The sequence below is a fragment of the Pipistrellus kuhlii genome, unplaced genomic scaffold (assembly GCF_014108245.1).
Source record: "Pipistrellus kuhlii isolate mPipKuh1 unplaced genomic scaffold, mPipKuh1.p scaffold_m20_p_37, whole genome shotgun sequence".
Taxonomy (NCBI): Eukaryota; Metazoa; Chordata; class Mammalia; order Chiroptera; family Vespertilionidae; genus Pipistrellus; species Pipistrellus kuhlii.
Window position 1 is genome coordinate 3,547,874 of NW_023425537.1, and position 22,315 is coordinate 3,570,188.

General features: G+C 41.3%; 1 protein-coding gene across 3 annotated transcripts; it reads left to right on the forward strand.

The window, feature by feature from the left end:
* The first annotated feature begins 6,801 nt into the window (after positions 1-6,801).
* On the forward strand, positions 6,802-18,268 carry KRT23 (keratin 23). 3 transcript variants are annotated; one of them, XM_036407750.2, is made up of 8 exons: positions 6,802-7,271; positions 12,221-12,303; positions 13,313-13,469; positions 14,709-14,870; positions 14,956-15,078; positions 15,463-15,683; positions 16,493-16,524; positions 17,884-18,268. In XM_036407750.2, exons 1-8 carry the CDS (start codon positions 6,876-6,878, stop codon positions 17,976-17,978), a joined length of 1,269 nt encoding a protein of 422 aa, XP_036263643.1. In that variant the 5' UTR covers positions 6,802-6,875; the 3' UTR covers positions 17,979-18,268. The 3 variants fall into 3 exon arrangements, with proteins under 3 accessions (XP_036263643.1, XP_036263644.1, XP_036263646.1); XM_036407751.2 differs by having other exon boundaries at positions 17,887-18,268; XM_036407753.1 differs by having other exon boundaries at positions 7,133-7,271; positions 12,109-12,303.
* Positions 18,269-22,315: the final 4,047 nt, after the last annotated feature.

Sequence of the window (22,315 nt, forward strand, 5' to 3'; positions counted from 1 at the left end):
CAGTCTCCACCTTCACAACCACCTCAGCCTCCGAGACCAGCCAACACTGTTTGGGGGTTTTTTCCCCACATAAATTCTTTGTTGCCAAACCACCAAGAGCTCCCAAATTCCTCAGAATTATCCCACGGAGGTGGAGGCTGCGGTCAACTGCCTGGCCAACCTGCATCTGCGGGCGCCCACGCCCGCCTCTCTCTGGGCTTCTTTTTCCGCCGGGATAATGTGGCTCTCGAGGATGTGAGCCGCTTCTTTCGCAAGCTGGCAGAGAAGCAGCAGCACAAGGGCACTGAGCGTCTCTTAGAGATGCAAAACCAGTGCGATGGCTGCCTTCCCAAAGTGAATGGGGCAGAACTCAGGACGCCATGGAAACTGCCCTTTTGGAGCTATAGGTCCTTGGTTCTACCTTTGTAGACCCTCAGCTCTGAGACTTCCTGGAGAACCACTTCCGGAGTAAGGAGGTGAAGAATAATCAAGAAGATGGGTTACACATGACTCACCTCCACAGGCTGGCCGGCCCCAGGCTGGACTGGGCAAGTATCTCTTCGAAAAGCAAGTATCTCAAGAATGACCAGGAGCCTTTGGTGCCCACAGGCCTTTGGCCCCTAGTGTCTGGCATTAGCCTGAGTATCTCCCGAAATTCTTTTAACCACCCTGGAGCCCTCTCCCATGCATTGGCCCCAGTGGAAACAATAAAGCTCTTTGCAGGAAGAAAAAGAAAAAGATAATAATAATAATAATAGAGATAATAAGAAGCAATACAACAATGTAATGAAGTCTTACTCTCCCATCACCTGGCCATGGGTCTGTCTGTAAAGTTAGGAGTATGAGACAGCTTAATTATAGTTCATTTCAAAATCTAATATGATGTTCCTATAAAATATGAAAATCCTAAACCTTCTATTGGTAACTAGAGGCCAACAGAGAAAAGGAACCTTTGCGGTTTTAGAACACTGGACCCTAACTTTTTCAATGTATATACTCCCTCAAAAAGTTCACGAAAGCTGTGACCTCTCCCCAGAAGAGTGAGCATATAAACATGCAGAGAAAAATTTGCACACAGTTTTAGAGATTTTACCACCTTCCTGAAGCCTATCCGCTGAGTTCCCAGTTACAAAAGCTCAGCACTGTCTTGTTTTTTCAGTTGGGAGATTTTCACAAGGTTCCAGAAGCTACAAGAGCTTAAGTATCAAAGGTCAGGTGAGGCGGATATGAGAAATGCTGTTACGGCATGAACATTAAGAAGTACTGTACACAACACTCCCTCTGGGGTAGTCTTGCCAAAAATGACAAACCTAAATCTAATAAAGCCCTTCTATCTACCTTACATGTGACATGGGAGTCAGAAGAACACGTTAAAAATACCCTGGGGATTCAATCAGCAAAATCCAGAATTTGGGAAATTCTACAGGATTTGTGTTTCCAGCCACTCTTTCTGACTCTATTAACTAAGACCTCTTCATTTTTAACTGCACTGGCCCACAACCATCTTTCTTTTTCATCTTATTTCTATCTCACTCGGTCTTTTTCACACAGTCCACTAGTGCTGTATATTCTTTCCAAGACTGAAATTGATAACACTGACAGAGGGCCTGCCTTGGCACTCTACGAACTGGAAGTGGCTCTTTCCTGCAAAGAGCTTATTAAAGATAAGCCGGCCATAGCCTGGCCTTTCAGCTCCCTTACATTTAAGGGCAGGGATAATGTTGCTTGATGTGCAGTCTGTGCTGCAAAGGTGTCTTTCACCTTTTGTATGTTCCAAATTGCTCAGAAATATGCTTCCCAGAGAACCCATTCCTGGGATCTCAATAAACATTTACCAACTTGGATTTCTGTCAACACAGATCTTATTTAACTGAAATGTACTTTATCTTTCTTTATTCTGATATATTCTCTTCTCCAAATTTCCTAACTCTTAAGGCCTGAATGCTATTTGTTTGTCATCACTAACAGGCTCCATCTACCTCTGCATCCTTACTTAATTCTTAACTGCTTATAAAAATCAGATTGCCGAAACAGGTTTGGCTCAGTGGATAGAGCATCGGTCTGCGGACTGAAGGGTCCCGGGTTCGATTCTGGTCAAGGGCATGTGGTTGCGGGCACATCCCTGGTGGGGGGTGTACAGAAGGTCGATGTTTCTCTCTTATTGATGTTTCTAGCTCTCTAGCCTTCTCTCTTCCTCTCTGTAAAAAAAATCAACATATATTTTTTTTAAATCAGATTAACTTTACTTTTTCTGTCTTATTTCACTTAGCATGATATTCTCAAGATCTATCCGTGTCACAAATGGCAGTATTTTATCTTTCTTTATTGCTGAGTTGTATTCCATTGTATATATGTATCATATCTTCTCTATCCAATCATCAAGAAGCACATTATTTCACTCATATGTGGGATATAAAACAGAAAGCAACAAATACTAGTAAGTAAATAACACACAAGAACTCAGAGACACAGACAACAGTAAGGTGGTTACCAAAGGGAGAGGGGGTGGTGGAGCGGTAGAAGAGGGTCAGATACATGATGACAGAAGGAGCTTAACTTTGGGAGGTGAACACACAATGTAATATACAGATGATGTATTATAGAGTTAAATACTGAAAACCCACATAATCTTATTAACTAATGTCACCCCAATAAATTTAAGAAAGTATTTTTTTAAATCGGATTAAGAAGAGTTTCCAACAGCTGTCTCATTATCTACCCTTTGAAAGAACTTCTATGATCTTTTTTAAGTTAAAATACCTTTTTTTATTTATTTTACTTTTTCCATCACCATTTATCGCCCTTACAACCTCCTCCACTTCCACTCACCACCTCCCCTCCCAATACTGCACTGTTGTCTGCGTCCATGAGTTCTTTCTTTTTTTTTTCTTTTTTGCTCAGTTCTTCCACCTCTCCCAACACCACTCCTACACCAGAGCTATCTGCCTGCTCTCCATCTATCAGTCTGTCTCTATTTTGCTGGTTAGTTCAGTTTGTTCATTAAATTCCACATATGCGTGAAATCATTTGGTACTTCTCTTTCTGTGACTGGCTATTTCACTTAGCACAATGCTCTCCAGATCCCTCCAGGAGGATATACAGATGGCCAATAGACATATGAAAAGATATTCACCTTCACTAATCATCAGAGAAATGCAAATTAAACCACAATGAGGTATCTTCTCACCCCTGTCAGAATGGCTATCATCAATAAATCAATAAACAAGTGCTGATGCGGAGAAGCGGGAACCCTGTGCACTGCTGGAGGGAATGAGGATTGGTGCAGACACTGTGGAAAACAGTATAAAGTTTCACACAAAAAAAAAAAAAAAAAAAAAAAAAATGGAACTGCCTTATGACCCACAATTCCACTTTTGGGAATTTATCTGAAGAAGTCCAAAACACTAATTTGAAAAAATATAAGCACCTCTATGTTCACAGAATTGTTATTTATTATAGCCAAGATTTGGAAGCAGCCCAGGTGTCCATCAGCTTGAGCAATGTATGAAACAGCTATGGTACATTTACACAATGAAATACTACTTGGCCATAAAAAGGAAGAAAATTTCACCCTTTGTGACAACATGGATGGGCCATCTGTGATCTTACAAGTCTTTTTGCCTATGTGTGTTTTTCATTATTTTTCCTTGTATGTAAGTAAATAAATACAAATACTATTTGTAAGCAACTTTAAGTTGATTTGTCTTCCCCTCCTACTCTAAATTACTATACTGAGTACTTCTTAACTTGAATCATCTATATACACTCAGTGGCCAGATTACTATGATCTCTGAATGCATAATAATCCTGCCACTTAGTGTGTGAGGGGAAGGACAGCCACAGGAAACCCTATTCTTGCAGGAATCTTCCTGCAACCGGCCTCTAGTGTATATTAGCTCCCTTTTCCTGGAAAGACCAAAATATGAGAAAATTGTATTATTATTTGGCTACAGTATGATAAACTTAGGCACTTAGGAAATGTCTGACCTGGTGTCACTGCAGAAGCTGTGTTTTATTTCTATAAATGTCTAATCTTTACATGTAACCTGCCAAATCATAGGATAATGACATAGCAATTTTGCCTGGAGACTTACTACTCATCTGTTCTGAAATGTCATGCATAGTAAAATCTATTTAAGGATTGTTTGGCCATTGTTCTCTCACTATAAGCAAGAGACTGCCCATGGAATGCCACGGGGATGGGACAATTGTCTTTAAAAGGCACAAACACACTGTGCTCTCAGTGAATGACAACTAACCGTGGACAGGCCTCCTTTCTGAGCCCTGATACACCCACAAGCAACCCATTCATTCAATCCCAACCAACCTCTCCTGCAAAGTATTACTTCCCTTTTAATGACAGCATCTCAGCTTACCAGGAAGATGAACCAAATGTGAAACCTTGCATATCCTACAGATGGTGCTCTCATGTATGTGGCTGGATCACTGTGAACACCATCTGATCCTACCCTGAGTCAGGTCCAATCCATGTCCATCAGCTCATAACCATACATCTCAATAAGTGTTTCTCTCGTTTGCTCTTTTTATCTTGTCTCCCTTTTTTCCCTCCTGCTCACAGATGTAAGTGACTGTGGAACACTTTAAAAGGGTACCCCTTCCAAACATCCCCTAGGCTTCCTTTAGTCTTGACCAAATTTTCCCATCTTGCCCATAGTGAGAGGAGGAAAGTCCAAGGACCTGAGCAAGGCTTTGTTGCCAGCACGGACAAGCAAAGCTGGGTGTGCGCTAGTGATACTATTTGCAGTTAGGGGTGATTTTGCCTCTGTGATTAGCTAGTTCACCCTTGGGAGAGGCTTTTTCTACTCTGGTTTTACAGCTCACGCTCCTAAAATGGGCAGGAGGTGATGGTGTTGGAGAACCTGAGTTAAAATCATGATTCTATGGAGGAAGAGGGGAGAGAGAAAAGTGGAGAGGGTATAGGCTAGATAAATGAGAGGGTATAGGCTGGATGGAGACCTGACTTGGGGTGGTGACCCGTGCTGGCTACTGGCAATTAGAGTACAGCAATTACAGAGTACAGATGATGTGTTGCAGAACTGTGCACCTGAAACCTGAAGAATTGTGTTAACCAGTGTCACCCCAATAACTTAAAAAAAAAAAAAAAAGGGAAAAAATCATGACTCTAAAAAGTTCAATATTGAGTTAACACACATTTATGAAATGCCCACAAGAAGCCAGACTTTGGTGCTTGAAAGATGGGAGACAGAATCCCTGCTTTCGTGCAGCCTGCAGACCCAGAGGGGTGTAACAAATGCAGCACAGCGTGGTCAGTGCGGAGCACCTGAGATCTTGCCTCCTGGCATGTATCATCACTTGGGCTCAAATAAACTCTTATAAAAAAATTTTTTTAGCCCTACCCAGTTTGGCTCAATGGTTAGGGTGTCAGACTGCTGACAGAAGGACAGCAGGTTCTATTCCAGGTCAAGGGCATGTTCCTGGGTTGCAGGTTTGATCTCCAGGCTCCATCAGGGAGCATGCAGGAGGCAACTAATCGATGTGTCTCTCTCTCTCTCTCACACATGATCTCTCTCTCTCTCTCTCTCTTTCTCTCTCTCCCCTTCCTCCCACTCTCTCTAAATATCAATGGAAAAAAATATCCTCAGGTGAGGATTAGCACACACACACACACACACACACACAAAAAAAAAAGAATATCAGAGGGCTATGTAAACTGGGAAGTCCCGTTACCACCTATGAGAGAAATATTGTACAGGATTCTGTCCAGATTCCACTCAAAGATCACAGTGCCATGTGGCGGGAAGAATCCACTCTGGCTTTGCCGCTCACCCACCATCTGTCCTCTGACATACCCCCTCCCCCAAAGACTCAGCTTCCCTCACCTGTAAAATTAGTGGCTTGAACCAAGGAATGAAGTCCCTTCCGCAGCTGCCATTTGCTTTCTAAGTCCTCTTTAAATCTAATTGCCAGTAGCCAGCACGTGGCTCCCCGCCTCGAGACTGTTTCTTTATTCCCTCCTAACCTTTACCTTGGCAGACGAAGCGAAAAATTCATCCAGCATGTTAGCCAACCCATGGCTTATTTCCTGCCCACCTCCTTCCCTCACCCCCAACCGCCTCTGCGGGTCACAGACACAGAACCAGCCTTTCTGGGGCGCAGCGCGGCTGGGACCCGGGAGCCAAGGGAAGTCCTGAGCGCGGGTCAGGGTTGTTTGGTTTTGAGGTGTGCACGGGATGAAAGGCACCTTGAAAGCGGTCATTCATTAATTAATTATAATTGAAGGTTTGTTCTTCAGAATGATTCCTTTGAAATTACTTTCCATCAAACACTGCCTGCCACAAAGGCGTCAGATACTCAGCGCATTCTCCATTTCCTCAGCACGAGTATCTTCACTCGGAGATTCTGCTCTGATCTGAACAGTCTCTGCCCACCCCACCCCCCTCCTTGCTTCAGAGCTGGGATTTATTGGGGGCGGAGGGGTGTCTGTGTGCTTACTGTCTACTTTTCAAAAGAAAAATCTTTGTTACATCAAATAACCCTTTTGTGGACTTGCATCTGACCCTTTTCAGATAAGCGAACAATGGGAAAATTCCACGGAAAGATTAGAAAGGCACCTGAGACAAACAGCCGCCTAAGTCGCGGCCACTCCTGCGGGTTAGGACTGGAAGGGAGAAACAAACTGGTATATCGATGTGGCTCTAAACAACAACAGCGTGTGTGGAGGCCCGGGGCGCTCCGGGATTGACCAAGAGGAAACACATGTTGCACAATGATACGATCTTGTTGGTACAGTTGTCAGAGAAGGGAACTCCCACAGCAGAGGGCATAAAACCATCCAGGGCAGTCTGGGGCGGCTCAGTTCTGCGGTGCCAGGGAGCAGAGCAGAGCCCCGCCCCGCCCCACACACAAATGGGACCATGAGCTCCAGCCACAGCTTCGGCCAGATCCCCTCTGGCTCCCTCCCTGGCACCAGAGGTGGCTGGGGCAGGCCGGGGGGCTTCCCCCGGGCTCCCAGTGTCCACGGGGGTGCGGGGGGCGTCCGCATCTCCCTTTCCTTCGCCTCCCCAGGCTGCCCGCCCCCTGGAAGGTCTTGGGGGTCCGGAAGAGGCAGCTCCCTCCTAGGTGGCAATGGGAAGGAGACCATGCAGAACCTCAATGAGCGCCTGGCCTCCTACCTGGACAAGGTGCGTGCTCTGGAGGAGGCCAACGTGAAGCTCGAGAGCCGCATCCTGAAGTGGCACCAGGAGAGAGACCCTGGCAGTAAGCAAGATTATTCCCAGTATGAGGAGAACATCAGCCACCTGCAGGAGCAGGTAAGATCCAGGTGGCCCCGGAAGTCAGGGCGGGTGGTGCATTTCCAGGAAACCCACCATCTGTCTTCTGACATACCCCAAGGGAGGAGAAATCAGCATAAAAAACAACTGCCAGGAAAATGGCAAAAGAGCTTAAAGTAATTGTGGACAAAGGAATTTGAGGATATTTTTTTACTTTACCTTACATTTGTACTTTGGAAAGTCTATTGTATTTATTTAAACCTGTACATAAATTATGTGGGGGGAAATCTAAAGAGTCTAAGGCAATCAGCTGCTGTCCAGTGTCACTGTGGCCCAGCGATATAATAATAATGACAAAGGCTGGACTGCATTCCTCGTGTTCAATGAATGCACAAGGCGCGAGACAGCCTTTGCTTTCTCATTGCATCAGTTCTGCTCACCTCAAATGGCAATAGTGGGAGTATCTGGCAAAGAGAGGCTGAGTTCTACTATTTTGGAGATCACATCTAAAAGCTGTCACTCCACAGGCAAATACATAATTGTGACATCTCTGGATACTTCTTCTTGGGGGCTACTCGAAGTTCTGGGTTTCTAGGTGCTAGTAGTCATATTGCTAGAAAAGAATAATAATGAAAAGAGCATGATTTTTGGAATCTTAGAGTTAGGATGGGTTATGGAGACTTCTTCAAAAAATAAATAACTTTTCAACGAAATATTTTTAAAGCTAAGCTTACACCTTCTGGGGCATCTCATAACATTGGCTAGAGTAGAAGGAATCCAGTCATCTCACAAGTTATTTTTTAGTTACATAACTTCCCTCTATGTAAAGCAGTCCCAAAAAATGTCTTGTAGGATCATGACTTAACCTACCCTGAAAAGGGCATCACGGGCTTCCAATATGCATATGATGTTACTTCTCAACACTCAGTCATCCTTGCGTGAATGTAGGAAGGACCAATCAAGATAATATAAATCTGTCCTCATAATAAACCCTAATTATTGAATAAGCAACCTAATAACTGACTGTGTAATTACCTTAACTATATAGTACATGGTTGTCTTTACAAAAAAAAAAAAAAAGAAAAAGAAAAACAAGGTGACTCAACAAACCTCACCATATTTTTTCATTAATAAAGTTGCTTTGGTTTTAGAATGAAAAGAATAGAAGATATTTGTAAATGGACAGCTGAGAATATAACTCCCAAAAGAAATCTGCGGTTAGACCTGGTCAAATAATATATTAGCAGACAGTGGAGAGGAGGAAAAGTGAAAGGAGGGAAATACTTGTTGAGCACTTACTATATGCCAGGCATCATGTTAGGTATTTAATACACTTAGCAGCGCCATCCAAAAGTTTTCTGCAATAATGGAAACATTCTATAGCATCTGATTTAATTCTCACAACAATCCTGGAAAGAAACGAAGCTCAGACGAGTGAGATAGCAACCCAAAGGCACTGGAAAGAGCCAGAGATGGGATTCTAACCCAACTCTGCTTCCAATGGCCTCAATTTCCACACAGTACGATACTAACTAGCCTTCCTCATACAACAATGATACTGCTCATTAATAAAGATATTGCAGTGCATTTGCATTGTTAATTATACAATACCTATTTCTTACACATCATTTCATCCTGTGAAGCAGGTACTTTTATCCCCAATACACAGATGAGCAGACTGAGACCAAGTGGCTGCCTAACTTCATTACAGCAGCATTGAGAAAATGAGTGGGACCAATGACAAGGAGGGGGCAGCTTGCCCATTTTTCAGGCGTCCCTGGAATCTAAGTTCTGACATTAAATAGGAGTCTTCTTCAGCTTTGAATTACACTCTCTTCTGGATTTCTTACTTCAGTTGTTACATTTTCTCCATGTTGGAAGAAAACAACTCTGTGAAGCTGAGGTTGTCTATCTAGCCCACTCTCTCCTGTTTGCAGCTGAGAAAAGAGACCAGACAGGTCCCACAAGTACCAGGGCTGGCCTCTTCCTGCGCCCTGATGAAATGTTCTGAGTAGCTATATTACTCTCCCACTCCACTTTAGGGATATTAAAGGTTATTCCAAAAGTCTATCAGAAATTATGTTCAAAAATTAATCCACTCCTTTTGAAACACAGAGTTGGACAGAAATATTAGAATAACTCATAATAGAACTCTACTTGGTGCTTTGGATTACAGTAAAATATTCTACATCCCTCTCCCTGGTAGGAGATTATACACCCTGGAGCAATGATGCTGCACTGCTAATACACCAACTAGATTATTTTAAAAGAATTAACTCGGGGCTTTGGGGAGAATCCAGGTGATTAATTATAATACACAATGCCAAGCCTATGCCTCCTATTATTTCTCCATCCATCCTCATCCATTCATTATTGCAAAGGATGTCTCAGAAATAACGGCTGTGTCATAATATTGTATCAGGCAACCCAAACAGTAGGAAATAGTTTCCATTTTTAAATGTGCTCTATATCAAGTGCATTTCAGAGCTCACCACTCGTGCACTATGAGAATGCTGGCTGGGAGAGCCAGAGTTTTGATGTGGGGGCTTTGCAATTGATAAATGATCAGTTTAATTCACTAAAGATGGTATTTTTTATTCTGTTGAGTCTACAGGAATGGTTTCTCTGCATGTCAATCAATATATCTGTGTACAACTAAGGCTGGGTCCCCAGGTCTTTTTGGAGGGAGCTACTTTTTATTTCCCATGAGCTTAAATAATTCAAAGAATAAAAAGTTTAGGGGGAGGGGGAGAATTTGGTAAGAAAGTCCCTATGAAACACTGCAGAGGGAAGACAAGGAAATATCTACAGAATCTCTTTGTGAGCAAAGGAAGCAGTCATAGTACCATTTGGAATCCATCCACCAAGGGAAGAATGAAGGTGGACAGGGGAAGCCAACCTGGCATCTCCTACCACAGAGTTTAGGGTACATCTCAACATATAAATCCTGAGATTTATCCAATGCAAACATTGGCTCTAGTTACAAAAGTATTAGATTTGCCCTAACCGGTTTGGCTCAGTGGATAGAGCGTTGGCCTGAGGACTGAAAAGGGTCCCAGGTTCAATTCCGGTCAAGGGCATGTACCTTGGTTGCGGGCATATCCCCAATAGGAGGTGTGCAGGAGGCAGCTGATTGATGTTTCTCTCCCATCGATGTTTCTGACTCTTTATCTCTCTCCCTTCCTCTCTGTAAAAATAAATAAATAAATAAATAAATAATCAATAAATTATATATTTTTTTTAAATGTTAGATTTTTTTCTCCTCATTTTTTTATTAAGGTATTATATGTGTACATACCTTACCAATTAGATTTTTTTAAAATATATTTTATTGATTTTTCATAGAGAGGAAGGGAGAGAGATAGAGAGCTAGAAACATCATGAGAGTCATCAATCAGCTGCCTCTTGCACGCCCCCTACTGGGGTTGTACTCGCAACCAATGTACATGCCCTTGACTCGAATCGAACCTGGGACTCCTCAGTCCGCAGGCCAATGCTCTATCCACTGAGCCAAACCGGTTTCAGCCTTACCAATTAGATTTTAAAGAAGAAAATTTTGAACTAATTTTTCAGTGTCTACACTATGCCCAGAAAATAAGGATTTTACAACATTATTTTCTCTCTTCTAATCTAATTCTCATAACTTCATTGTCATTTTATGAATGAAGAAACAGACACGTGGCAAGCTCACTCAGCTGGTGGAGTTCAGGCCCACTGTTGTCACCACCTCTGAATCCTCCTATTGTGCATTCATAATACCAAATTCCATCTAGCCAGTGAAGCTTTGGATAGGACCAGATATTTTAAAGGTGTCTTTGTTTTCAAGTATAACTTTGTCCTAAGAAAACCCTTTCTAAAGAAAGGAATTATTTGTATAAATATAATTGGAATGTCACAAGATAATCTGGTCCCAAATAAATTACAGAAGTTTAAAGCTATGACCTGTAAGCTCACCTGTTTCTAGTACAAACTCCTTATCTAACAAGTGATGGAACTGAAGCCCAAGGAATGGAGTGACTGGCCCAAGTTCATGCCGATGGTCAGCAACAGGAAGGAAAAGGAAAATCTCCCAATTCCTAGTTCAGCACAATATTTGGTACAATAGTAGTATTATACTTTTGACACTGAGATATCTTCCACCCAATTTCCCTGAAGACAGAGACATACGTACAGCAAATATGGACTACTTCTTTGATTAAAATGTCCTAAATGTGTTTACAAATCCTCTATGTATACACAATTGCTCAAGTAGATGAACTTTCAATAACATTTCTCCTCTTAAAGTGAAAAGGTATATAAACATCTAGTGAAAGTGTTTGACAGGAGGCTTTACCACAATTAAAGTTTACTAAGCTGGCAAAGAATCCTTTCATTGAATATTTTACCAGTAATAGCTACAATTGGGGCATTCTCATCACGGAATAATTAAAAAGCACATAGCTACACGTTATGTACATGACTATAGATATTTTGGACAAAAATGACTTATGGTATATTTTGACCATAATAAAATACGTTTTAAATCAGTTTCAAAAATTATTATCAGTTGATGTTTTGTACCAAGTGATACTTTGCTCAGGAGTCGCAGATCAGAAATATGAATGGTATCATGAGGAAGAATTGTGTTCATTTAAAATAATTATTTTATTCTTGGGGAGCCAAACTAAGATATGTTTACAGAACTAGAAAGTTAGAAGGCATTTTGGATAATTACACTCTTTTCTCTTCCTTTTGGCATTTGCATCAGTCCTAACCAGTCAAAACTCCATGTAAAAAAAAGACAATGCAGACCATATCCTTACTATAAAATCATTTTATACTTTGCACCTCAAAAGTGCTCAATAAATATTTATCGGTGTGATTGCTCCACTGCCAGGAAACAAGTCATCTGTTCTAACAAATCACATGACCAGGAGACTAGAGAACAGAAATGCAGCTTTCCTGTGTCCTGTGTCCCACGGAAATGACTGTCGGTGCGTCTCTTACAGATACTGGACGGTAAGATGACCAATGCTCAGGTGTTTCTTCTCCTTGACAACGCCAGGATGGCAGTGGACGACTTCAACCTCAAGTAAGTTCCTTCCTCAGTGTCGTGGGAGGCAGAGGGAGTATTGTTTGGTGTTTGTTTTGTTTTGTGGGTTGTTCTTGTTCAGGAAACTTATCTCACCATTAGCTACATGTAAAAATCTTACTGAAATATAATTAAAAGGCAAACAAGAATAAATACTTGGCTGGACCCTAATTTAAACAAATCAGATAATAAAACACACTTTTGGTTGTGAGGAAATTTGAATAAGAACCAAGAATTAGATGACATTAAAGAGTTGGTTTTTGCCCTAGCTGATTTGGCTCAGTGGATAGAGCATTGGCCTGCAGACCGAAGGGTCCCAGGTTCGATTCCGGTCAAGGACACGTACAGAAGTTTCAGGCTCCTTCCCAGTTCAGGCCTTGGTCAGGGCACGTGCAGGAGGCTACCAATTGATGCATTCCTCTCACATGACTATTTCTCTCTGTCTTTCCCTCTCTCTTCCATTCTCTCTAAAAATCAATGGAAAAATGTATTTGGGTAAGGATTTTAAAAATAAATAAATAAATCTTTGCAATAAACCTGGAAGGTAGAGGTGTTTAAAGGGGGGGGGGGGGAGTTTTTAATGTTTTAGATGAGATAATGTTATTATCCATATTTAGAAAGATGTACTTTTCTTAAAAGATGCTTCAGAAGCATGTAGAGGTAAAATGTTATGTCATTGAAATACAAAATGGAATGTAGAGGTAAAATGTTACATTGAAATACAAAATGGAATGCAGATGAAGCAAATAAGGCAAACTGTTAATGACTGCTAAAGCTAGGTGATGATCCCATGGCTGTTTATTATTTTATTCTATTTTTTAAAATAACATCGAGTCACTATTATAGAAAAATATACATGAAACACACATATAAAGAATAAATGGTATGTATTAACTGTTTTTGCGTTAAGCCTACAAAGTATGAGCATCACCTCTAAATGAAGGTGAATCCTCACAAAGACCACAGCCTTTCAACAACGGGTGTGCTCTTTTCTTCCTTCTAACCAAAGGTACGAAAATGAACACTCCTTCAAGAAAGACTTGGAGATTGAAGTGGAGCGTCTCCGAAAGACCTTGGATGACCTAACCATTGTCACAACAGACCTGGAACAGGAGGTCGAGGGGTTGAGGAAAGAGCTCATCCTCATGAAGAAGCACCATGGGGAGGTAGGACTCCCCAACAATCCCCAGCACAGCTCTTAATTGGCACATTTTAGGTGATCCAATAGCTACAGAAGAAACTACTACCTCTATGCCAGTTCTATTGTCCTTGAACCTAAATAATCATAAGGCACCATATAAACATCTAATTTTTCCAATCCAAGGTTATCTATTCAGATGTCAAATACAACAGCCAAAATACTATCACAATTAATAATAGATGGGTCAACAATTTTAATATGCAATGTTTACTTTGATAATATAATGCTTCCCAGCCAGTGTGCTCAGTGGTTGAGCATCAACCCATGCACCAAGAGGTCACTGATTTGATTCCTGGTCAGGGCACATGCCCTAGTTACCAGTTCAATCCCCAGTACAGGTTATGCAGGAGGCAGCAGCTGATAAATGGTTCTCTACCATTGATATTTCTATCTCTCTCCCTCTCCCTTTTATTGATTCTCTAAAATCAATAAAAATATTTTAAAAATATTGTAGGAATAAATGTGTGACACTTAACCTCCTTCATTGACCCAATGTGCAGCAAATTGAGGGCCAACAGAATAAAGAGAATCTGCTACTATCTATGACTAGTAGCAAAAATTAAGAATCCTATTTTCCAGAAACATTTAACCCATTTTTGAAAAGTTACCATCCATCTAAAGTCCCTGAGACTTTGATAAAATGGTAGAAACACAATCCCTATTTTAGGCAAACAAAATTGATTATGAACATCAAAGCTAGTTAGACAATGAGTGTTAAACCTTTCCTGAGGTTCCTTGGTTTTCATGCTACAGAATCCTAATGCACTGATGCATTTTAAAAGCCTCTATACCTTTTGGCTTTGGATTACTGAACTGCTTCCCAAAAACTTTGGTCTATATCCTGAAACATTCAACTGCTTAGTTGTGTCATCACTTCACCCATAAACATTTGCTGGCGAGTACTTTACACACTATAGAAGCGTAATTCTTGCTGAAACATTTTCAGTCACGGATTAAGTCAGTAACCATAGAGGCCATACAATTACCTATCTGGTGCTATTCTTTATATTACAAAAGTGTAAGAGGAAAATTTCACATAATGTTTTATCATCGATAACTAATAACCGAGAAGCCAAACCAACCCAGTGAAAGAGTAGCAACCACATGAGCTAAAATTTTTTAAAGATCCATTAACCGCTGCCAATCAACACACTTCCTTCTGATCGTCACAGCCGATTCATTTTCTTTCTCTGTTATTAAACAGGAAATGGAGGGACAGCATACGCCAAATGACTTCAAAGTCAATGTGAAGCTGCATACAACCCCAGGGGAAGATCTGATTAAGATCCTGGAGGACATGAGACAAGAATATGAGTTTATGATAAAGAAGAAGCATCGAGACTTGGATGCTTGGTATAAAGAGCAGGTAAAAGAAAAGCGTCCAGACTTCCCCAAGGTTCCATTTCCTCGTGGTCCAATGCCAATGCCTCTGCTCTTTGTCGCTCTCACAGTCAGCAGCCATTGCCCAGGAGACTGCCAGCCCCACAGCCGTGCAGAGCAACCAAGGCAACATCCACGAGCTGAAGCGCACTTTCCAGGCCCTGGAGATTGACCTGCAGGCACAGCACAACAGGGTGAGTCTGAGCTGGGACCATCCTGAGTCGGGTCATGTGAACGGAAGGAGGTAAGGGACAGATCAGAGCAGGCACCTCGTGCCCCATTCCAAATGAGCAGCATAAACAATAAATGCCACGGAGTTGCATCAAAGTTGCCAAGAGAACCCCGACACAAAGGTTGTATGCCAAGAAAATGGGCTTCAAAAATCCAGACACTGCTCAACTCCTGGCTACCCACGTCCCAAACCTATGCGTCAGCCTGCTTCTCCTCTTTGCATTCCCAGCAGCCATCAAGACACCTCGCGGAGTGGTCGGCGGATTCTAACTACTCAGCAAGCACACGTTACTGAATCAATCAAGCCGTCAGCCCATTAATGTCAGAAACATCCTTTCCTCTTTCAGAAATCCGCTTTGGAGAACATGCTATCAGAGACCAAGTCTCGGTACTCCTGCCAGCTCCAGGACATGCAGCGCATCATCTCCCGCTACGAGGAGGAGCTGCTGCAGCTGCGCCAGGACCTGGAGCGGCAGAACAGCGAGTACAAGGTCCTCCTGGGCATCAAAACCCACCTCGAGAAGGAAATCGCCACCTACCGCCAGCTACTGGAGGGCGAGAGCCAAGGGTGAGGCCAAAACTGGCAAGGGAGGGCACCCAGGGCACCCAGCTAGCATATGCACATTCGTGTACCCTATGGTTCTCTTAGCAGTTGTCATCACTCTAGAGCAAAGAGGTTTATGTTGAATTTCTCCTGAAGACACTTAGATCAGATTGTATTTCGGTAAGCAGAATGTGTGAATTAATCAAGGATTAAACCCAGGACACTGGGATTTGAGGTCAACCATTGAAATTAATATATTAAAATCTCTAGAAAGAAACCATCAAGAAGGGTAGCTCTATTGTTTCCCAGTGAGAATACATACAATTCGGGCTCCAAAAAAAAAGGGAGATTGGGGGAATATTTTAGCCAAACAGCAGGAAGAGATTCATAAGAGATTAAGGTACCTAGATTTTTAACTTATTATTTCTGACTATCTTGGGAAGTAGCTGTCCACTAAAAGGGCACAGATATTTTATAATCCAAGAGAAGGAGTTAGAGTTTTTTAAAAATGCATAAAGCTCTCAAGAATCCCATGGTTCTGGGCTTCAGACCCAGACCCTGGAAAGGACCCTGATGAAGGTGAAGCCTGCAGGTGGCTGGAAGGATGGAAGTGGGTCATGAGACTTCTCTGCCCCCAGGGTTAGTGGAAAGCAGCACTCCCTCTCTTCTGGGTCCAGGAGGTTCTTCCATGACCCCATGACCTTGAGACTAGCTCGGAGAATTATCCTCATTAAACAAATTTACAAGCAGGCAAAGGAAGGCAGTTCAATGTAAGACATTTTTTTGATTATTGCTAATACTAAAATGAACTTTAATCTTTATTACTTTTATAGAACAACAGAGGAATCTAAGCTGAGCGCAAGAGGTAAATAAATTTCTTCCATTGTTTGAATCTACTTTTTAAAAATAAGTCAGCATGCTTATTCATTCTGTAGTATTCATCATCTTTGGTATACTCCCAAATGTTCTGTATTCAATTTTTCTTTTACTCCCAAATTTTGAATTAAGTTAACAAATTAGATTATATGAAGTGAGCTCTCAATATTGTCCTCAACAATATATATTAAAGCTCTTTGCAAGGGGTAAAGTAGATAAAAATAATCATTAATGTTATTGTGTCTCTATTACCTAATGGAGGCTGTTTAGTACACTCTGAAGAGAATACAAGGAAATTGTTTCACATCATTTCCCAAACTGTCTTCTGTTGAGCATTAGTGTCCCATGAGATTTTGTGTATTATGAAAGATGTGTTCTATGACCAGCTAAGATGTATCCTCTTTGTGAAGAGCCATGTTGTGTTTATTAAAGATGAAACAATGTTGGAAAGGCACTTTTCAGAGAAGGAAAGGAACAAGAATGGGAAAGAATGACAAAAGTTCTATTCTGTTAACCCAGTGTTCCCTAGCACTTTGACCTGGGAAGTCTAATTCTCAGATAGCCTTTAACATCTCATAGAAAATTCCAAGAAACCAATCTGGAACAAGTGACACTTTCTGAGTACTAGTCTGAAGAAAAAATATCCTAAGGCATGAGAGATTCAGAGTTCAAGTAACCATCACAGTACAGGTGGTCGAACTGCTACCGCTCAGCAAGATCTTCATAGATGGTCCTTCAGCCTCTCTCTTTACCCAAACTCAGCGATGCAGAACCCAATACTGCATGGCGTGGTTCAATTTACTGCTGGAGAGGTTTGATTTTAACTAAGTTCTCCCTGTATCTCTGTTAATGGTTTCAATTCTTCCTCCGGGTTTAGAATCAAGTTATTGATGTGTCAACAAGCACTTATTCAACTCAATTATTGATATATTTTTTAATATGGTAACCAAAATAAAAATCCCTGGCTTGTTGCCATCCCTCACATAGGAAGCTTGCTAGATCTTAAAATGAGGCACCCAGAATAGCTTTTAGTGCTCTATCACTCACAGAGCCATGGTGCACATGTTACAAAACCCACATAAGCAATCGGACTCCTCAGTGCTTGTGGTCAGTGATGAGATTCTGTATGCGGCATGCCTAGATTGAAGGTCTTGACCCCTAGAAGTTGGCACTGCCCAGACACCCTCATTCCTTAGGGAGTGGGAAGAATAACCTTGTCACTCCAGCAGAGACCGCCATATTGCATAGTGATCATTTTGGAAGGCACATAGAGCCATAGGGTGCTGAAACAACACAGTTCAGATGGTGGCGAGAATGGCACTGACCTCTTCATTGCTCTTTTCCTCTACACCTGTAGCATCCAAGATCAAGGCCATCACACAGGAGAGCATCAATGGAAGAATAGTTTATTCTCAAGTGAATGAGATCCAAAAGTATGCATGAGGCTAATAAAAGTTTCTGCCTGTTGTAAAAACTATTTTTTCTGCAATCGAAAGTCATTCCTTGCCCAGGCACAAACGGGTGAGTCCTAAGAGATATCCTTGGAGTTATCAAACTCAACATTTTTCTCTGTAACCATTTCATCAGACATTCCATAATGATCTTAATATACTGCTGTACTTTTGAATCAGAGTATGAGTTCATGAGCTTAAAGCTCTACTTTCCCACTGCAATCTTCAGAGTCCATCCTTGTGTACCTGTTTTATAGCTAACAAACCTTCATGGCAGCTGCATCATATCTCTCTATATCATAAGGCAAAACAAGACTTCAAGGTTTCCTCTTAACCAGGGATACTCGGAGCATTCTCCATAAAAGACCCACTGGGACCTGAATGCTCTGAACATGTCCGCAGCGGCCACACACTGGGTAGAACTGTTACCCTGCAGCCATGCGACTTAGGAACAAGATGTGGCTCCTGAGCCTCTCCAGACTTCTGCCAACAAGGACGGAAACAGAGAAGAGGAGGCCCAGAAAGCCTCACTTGAATGAGAGAGGACCAAAAATTATTTTAACTCACATAAAAAGGTATTAATTAATTAGTTAAAAGCTTAAGGCCTACCAGAGAGTTAACATTAGAAAAGGAAATTCAGGGGGAAAAATTCTTATTACAGATAGAAACTAAGACCCAAAAGGGGAAGTGACTTGTCCAACATTCGAATTCTAAATTTCAGGATCCGGACTATTGTACTGAGGGGTAGCAGGGGATAAAGCACAGACACTATGCACCTCTGTCCCCTGAAGAAAGTGCCAGTTTCTCAAATGGTAGCTGTGAGAGCCATTGTTCCAAGGCTGGTTCAGAGGAGGAATGCTGGAGAAAAGGTAGCTAGAAATCCACATATCCACTAAGACATCATCAGAATTTGTACATGGAATTACCAATAGTTTAAGGGCCCAAAGGCACAGGCTAATCAAAATCTCCCATTTTACAAATAAACTGAGGCTCAGAGCAATAAAGGCATTTACCCACATGCTCACTGGATTGTTGCAGTTGGGTCTAGATCTAGCTCTCTTAGCTCTGTTAATAGTTGTTAAACTAAAAGGGGTATAATTTAATTCCACTGCGATGTAAAACACTGACAATGTGTCCTATATTTTTTGTCTCTATGTTTTAATACTCTTAGAAAGGATTGCTGTTGATATTTTCTGAATTGGATATCGGCAAAAACTAGGTTAGTCTTCCCTTTAAGGCAATAATTGCTGTTTCTTATTCTTTTTTTAAATATATTTTATTGATTTTTTTACAGAGAGGAAGAGAGAGGGATAGAGAGTTAGAAACATCGATAAGAGAGAGACATTGGCCAGCTGCCTCTTGCACACCCTCCACCGGGGATGTGCCTGCAACCAAGGTACATGCCCTTGACCGGAATCGAACCTGGGACCTTTCAGTTTCCAGACCAACGCTCTATCCACTGAGCCAAACTGGTTTGGGCTGTTTCTTATTCTTAATGCCCAAAGGATCTGGAATTAGGCAAAAGGAACCCAGAATAATTACATCATTTAAATCAGTAACAAAATATGTTACTGATATAATTGAAATACTCTAATCTTCTGGGGTAAAATTATAATTTCATCTTTACTGTATAATTAGTTCAGAGATTCTCAAAAATAACCAATACCCCAACATCTTCAATAAGTTACCTTTGTGGTGACTTTTTGTGTTTTGGGGGGTATGGGGAGAATGGATTCATATCAAACATCATTAGTTCTTTTTCTATATCATTTTAGTACGAGAACTTGTTGACATAAATATTAATATAGCAGTAGTTATTGGTGGGCCCAATGAATCCATACCACCAGGACTCATGCTTTTCAGTATTCTCTCCCACATTTACTCTGGGCTTGGCCATGTGGCTTGATTTACGAGCAGAGGTTTAATAAATGCTTTCACAATAAGGCTTATTTCCTTGGAATGCTCCTGCTAAGAAGCTAGCTACCATGTAAGTTCATTTACCCTGAGACTACCATGCTAAATGAAAGCCCAAGCCAGCCTCCTGGAGAAGCCACATGGAGGAAAACTGAGGAGCCCAGCCAACAGCCATACTGAAGCTCCAGACTGACTCTGATCAAGCCATTCCAGCTGGTTCCCTCACAGTCAAGCTGGAGTCCCACACATCACAGAGCAGAGATAAGCCAGCCCTGGTATTCTGAATTCTGACCAATAGAATTATGAACAAATAAAATATGTTATTGTTCTAAACCAGTAAGTTTTGGGGATTTTTCATGTGGCAATGGATGAGCAAAACAAAGTATTTAAAATATTAGAGTCTATTATTTGCTCAATGACAATAGCTGATTTAAGGCTAGTTCACTAGCATCCCAACAAACTTTTGACCAGAATTTTAGTCATTTTAACACTGAAATGGATCTCTACAGAGGTCATGGTCCAATGACCACAGATAAAGCACCAAAGTTTCCAAGAAAAAAAAAGCCAAAACATTCCCTCTGGCAGAGTAAAGCCATTGCTCATGAATGGTCATAGCCACCCTCTCTGCCTCTTCACAAATGGGAACTAAGCAATGTAACTACAACCAGGAGAATAGGACATTCCCTGCTCTTCACTAGAGCATGCTGGGATGCCCAGGTAAATATTCTCCTTCTTATCTTGCAGTTTCGATTCCATTTGATTCTGTCTTTAATTTCCTCATTCCAGGGACATTAACAACAAGTTCTCTATAAATATTTATACATACAGTAAGTATTACACATATCAAGAGTTTCACTGAATGGTGACCTCTTTTCAGTGTAGATAAGAAATGCTCTCCTTCGCCAAGAAACTATTAAGGCCTTTACAGAGTAAGACGATCCTGATTATCAGGTAGGTCTTAATTATAATGTTTAAGTTTTTAAGTCTTTAAGACCCTTGACTATTGACCATTTACTCTAGGTATATTTCTTCACAATGGTGTACTTTAAATGCTATCCTCTTACATGGCCTTTAATCAATAAATACTTTTAAGATTTTTGGTGTTTTTATACATCCCCTAGGTGTTTTATTGGTTACTTGTGTATCAAAATAATGTTGGTTTCTCCATCATACTACATTCCCTTTGTGTGACTCATTCCCCATTTCATGTATTCTATTACATCTACATGTCACCATCATCTTTCTGAAGAGGATCCAAGAATTTCTAAAAAATATTTTCAATTAGGTCATGCAAAAAGGAAAAAAAGACAGTATCCCTGACATACTTCATCTGATGACCTAACCATACTTAGGATGAGAGAAAGAGAGAGAGATACCAAAACATGGATTGTCCTTCCCACCAAAACTAGTCTTTGAAATTTAAATTAGTAGCCATCTAATAAAATTATGAGTCATCTAACAAAAACTACAAGTCAATTTATATTAAATTTTAAAGTGTGCATACACAACTTAATAATCATGCATGTGATGTACATACACACATATACTAGAGGAAATTTTAACAATAACAACTATTTTTTTTTATTGATTGATTTTAGAGAGGGGTGAGGAGGAGAAAGAAGAGGAAAAGAAGGAGGAAGAAAAGGAGGAGGGGGAGGAGGAGGGGGAGGAGGAAGAGGAGAAGGAGGAGGAGGAAGAGAAGGAGGAGGAGGGGGAGGAGGAAGAAGAAAAGGAGGAGGAGGGAGAGAAGGAAGAAGAGGAGAAGGGGGAGGAGGAGGAAGAGGAGGAGGGGGAAGAGGAGGGGGAGGAGGAGGAGGAGGAGGAGGAGGAGGAGGAGGAGGAGGAGGAGGGGGAAGAGGACGAGGGGGAGGAGGAGGAGAGAAACATTGTCATGCGCCCTGACAGGGGATCAAACCTGAAACCTGGGTATGTGCCCAGACCAGGAATTGAACCCACCATCTTTTGGTGTATGACACTCCAACAAACTGAGTCACATAACAATAACAACTATTCTTGACTGGCATTTGCATTCCTAATCTCATTTAACATTTGTCACAGCACAGCAAAGTATTATTATATTCCTTTTACAGTTGAGGAAACTGAGACTCACATAGAGTGAATTACTTGACCTGTGGTCATATAGCTTAAAAATGGTGGAATCAGGATTTGTACCCAATGTAATTGCTCTTTCTACTGTGTCACCCAGTTATAAATAATTGCTAAAGAGTTATGCGAAACCTAAGCACAGGAAACATGTCTTGATGAACTCTTGCTAATGGCTTTTAACTTAAGGTGAGAGTCCAGGGATGAGAAAACTGATTATACAAGTTACTAAAATAATGCACAGGAGTCAGAAATCTGTAAGGACTAGGGAGGAACCGGGTTTTATAAGCAAGAGCTATCACCCAAACCCAA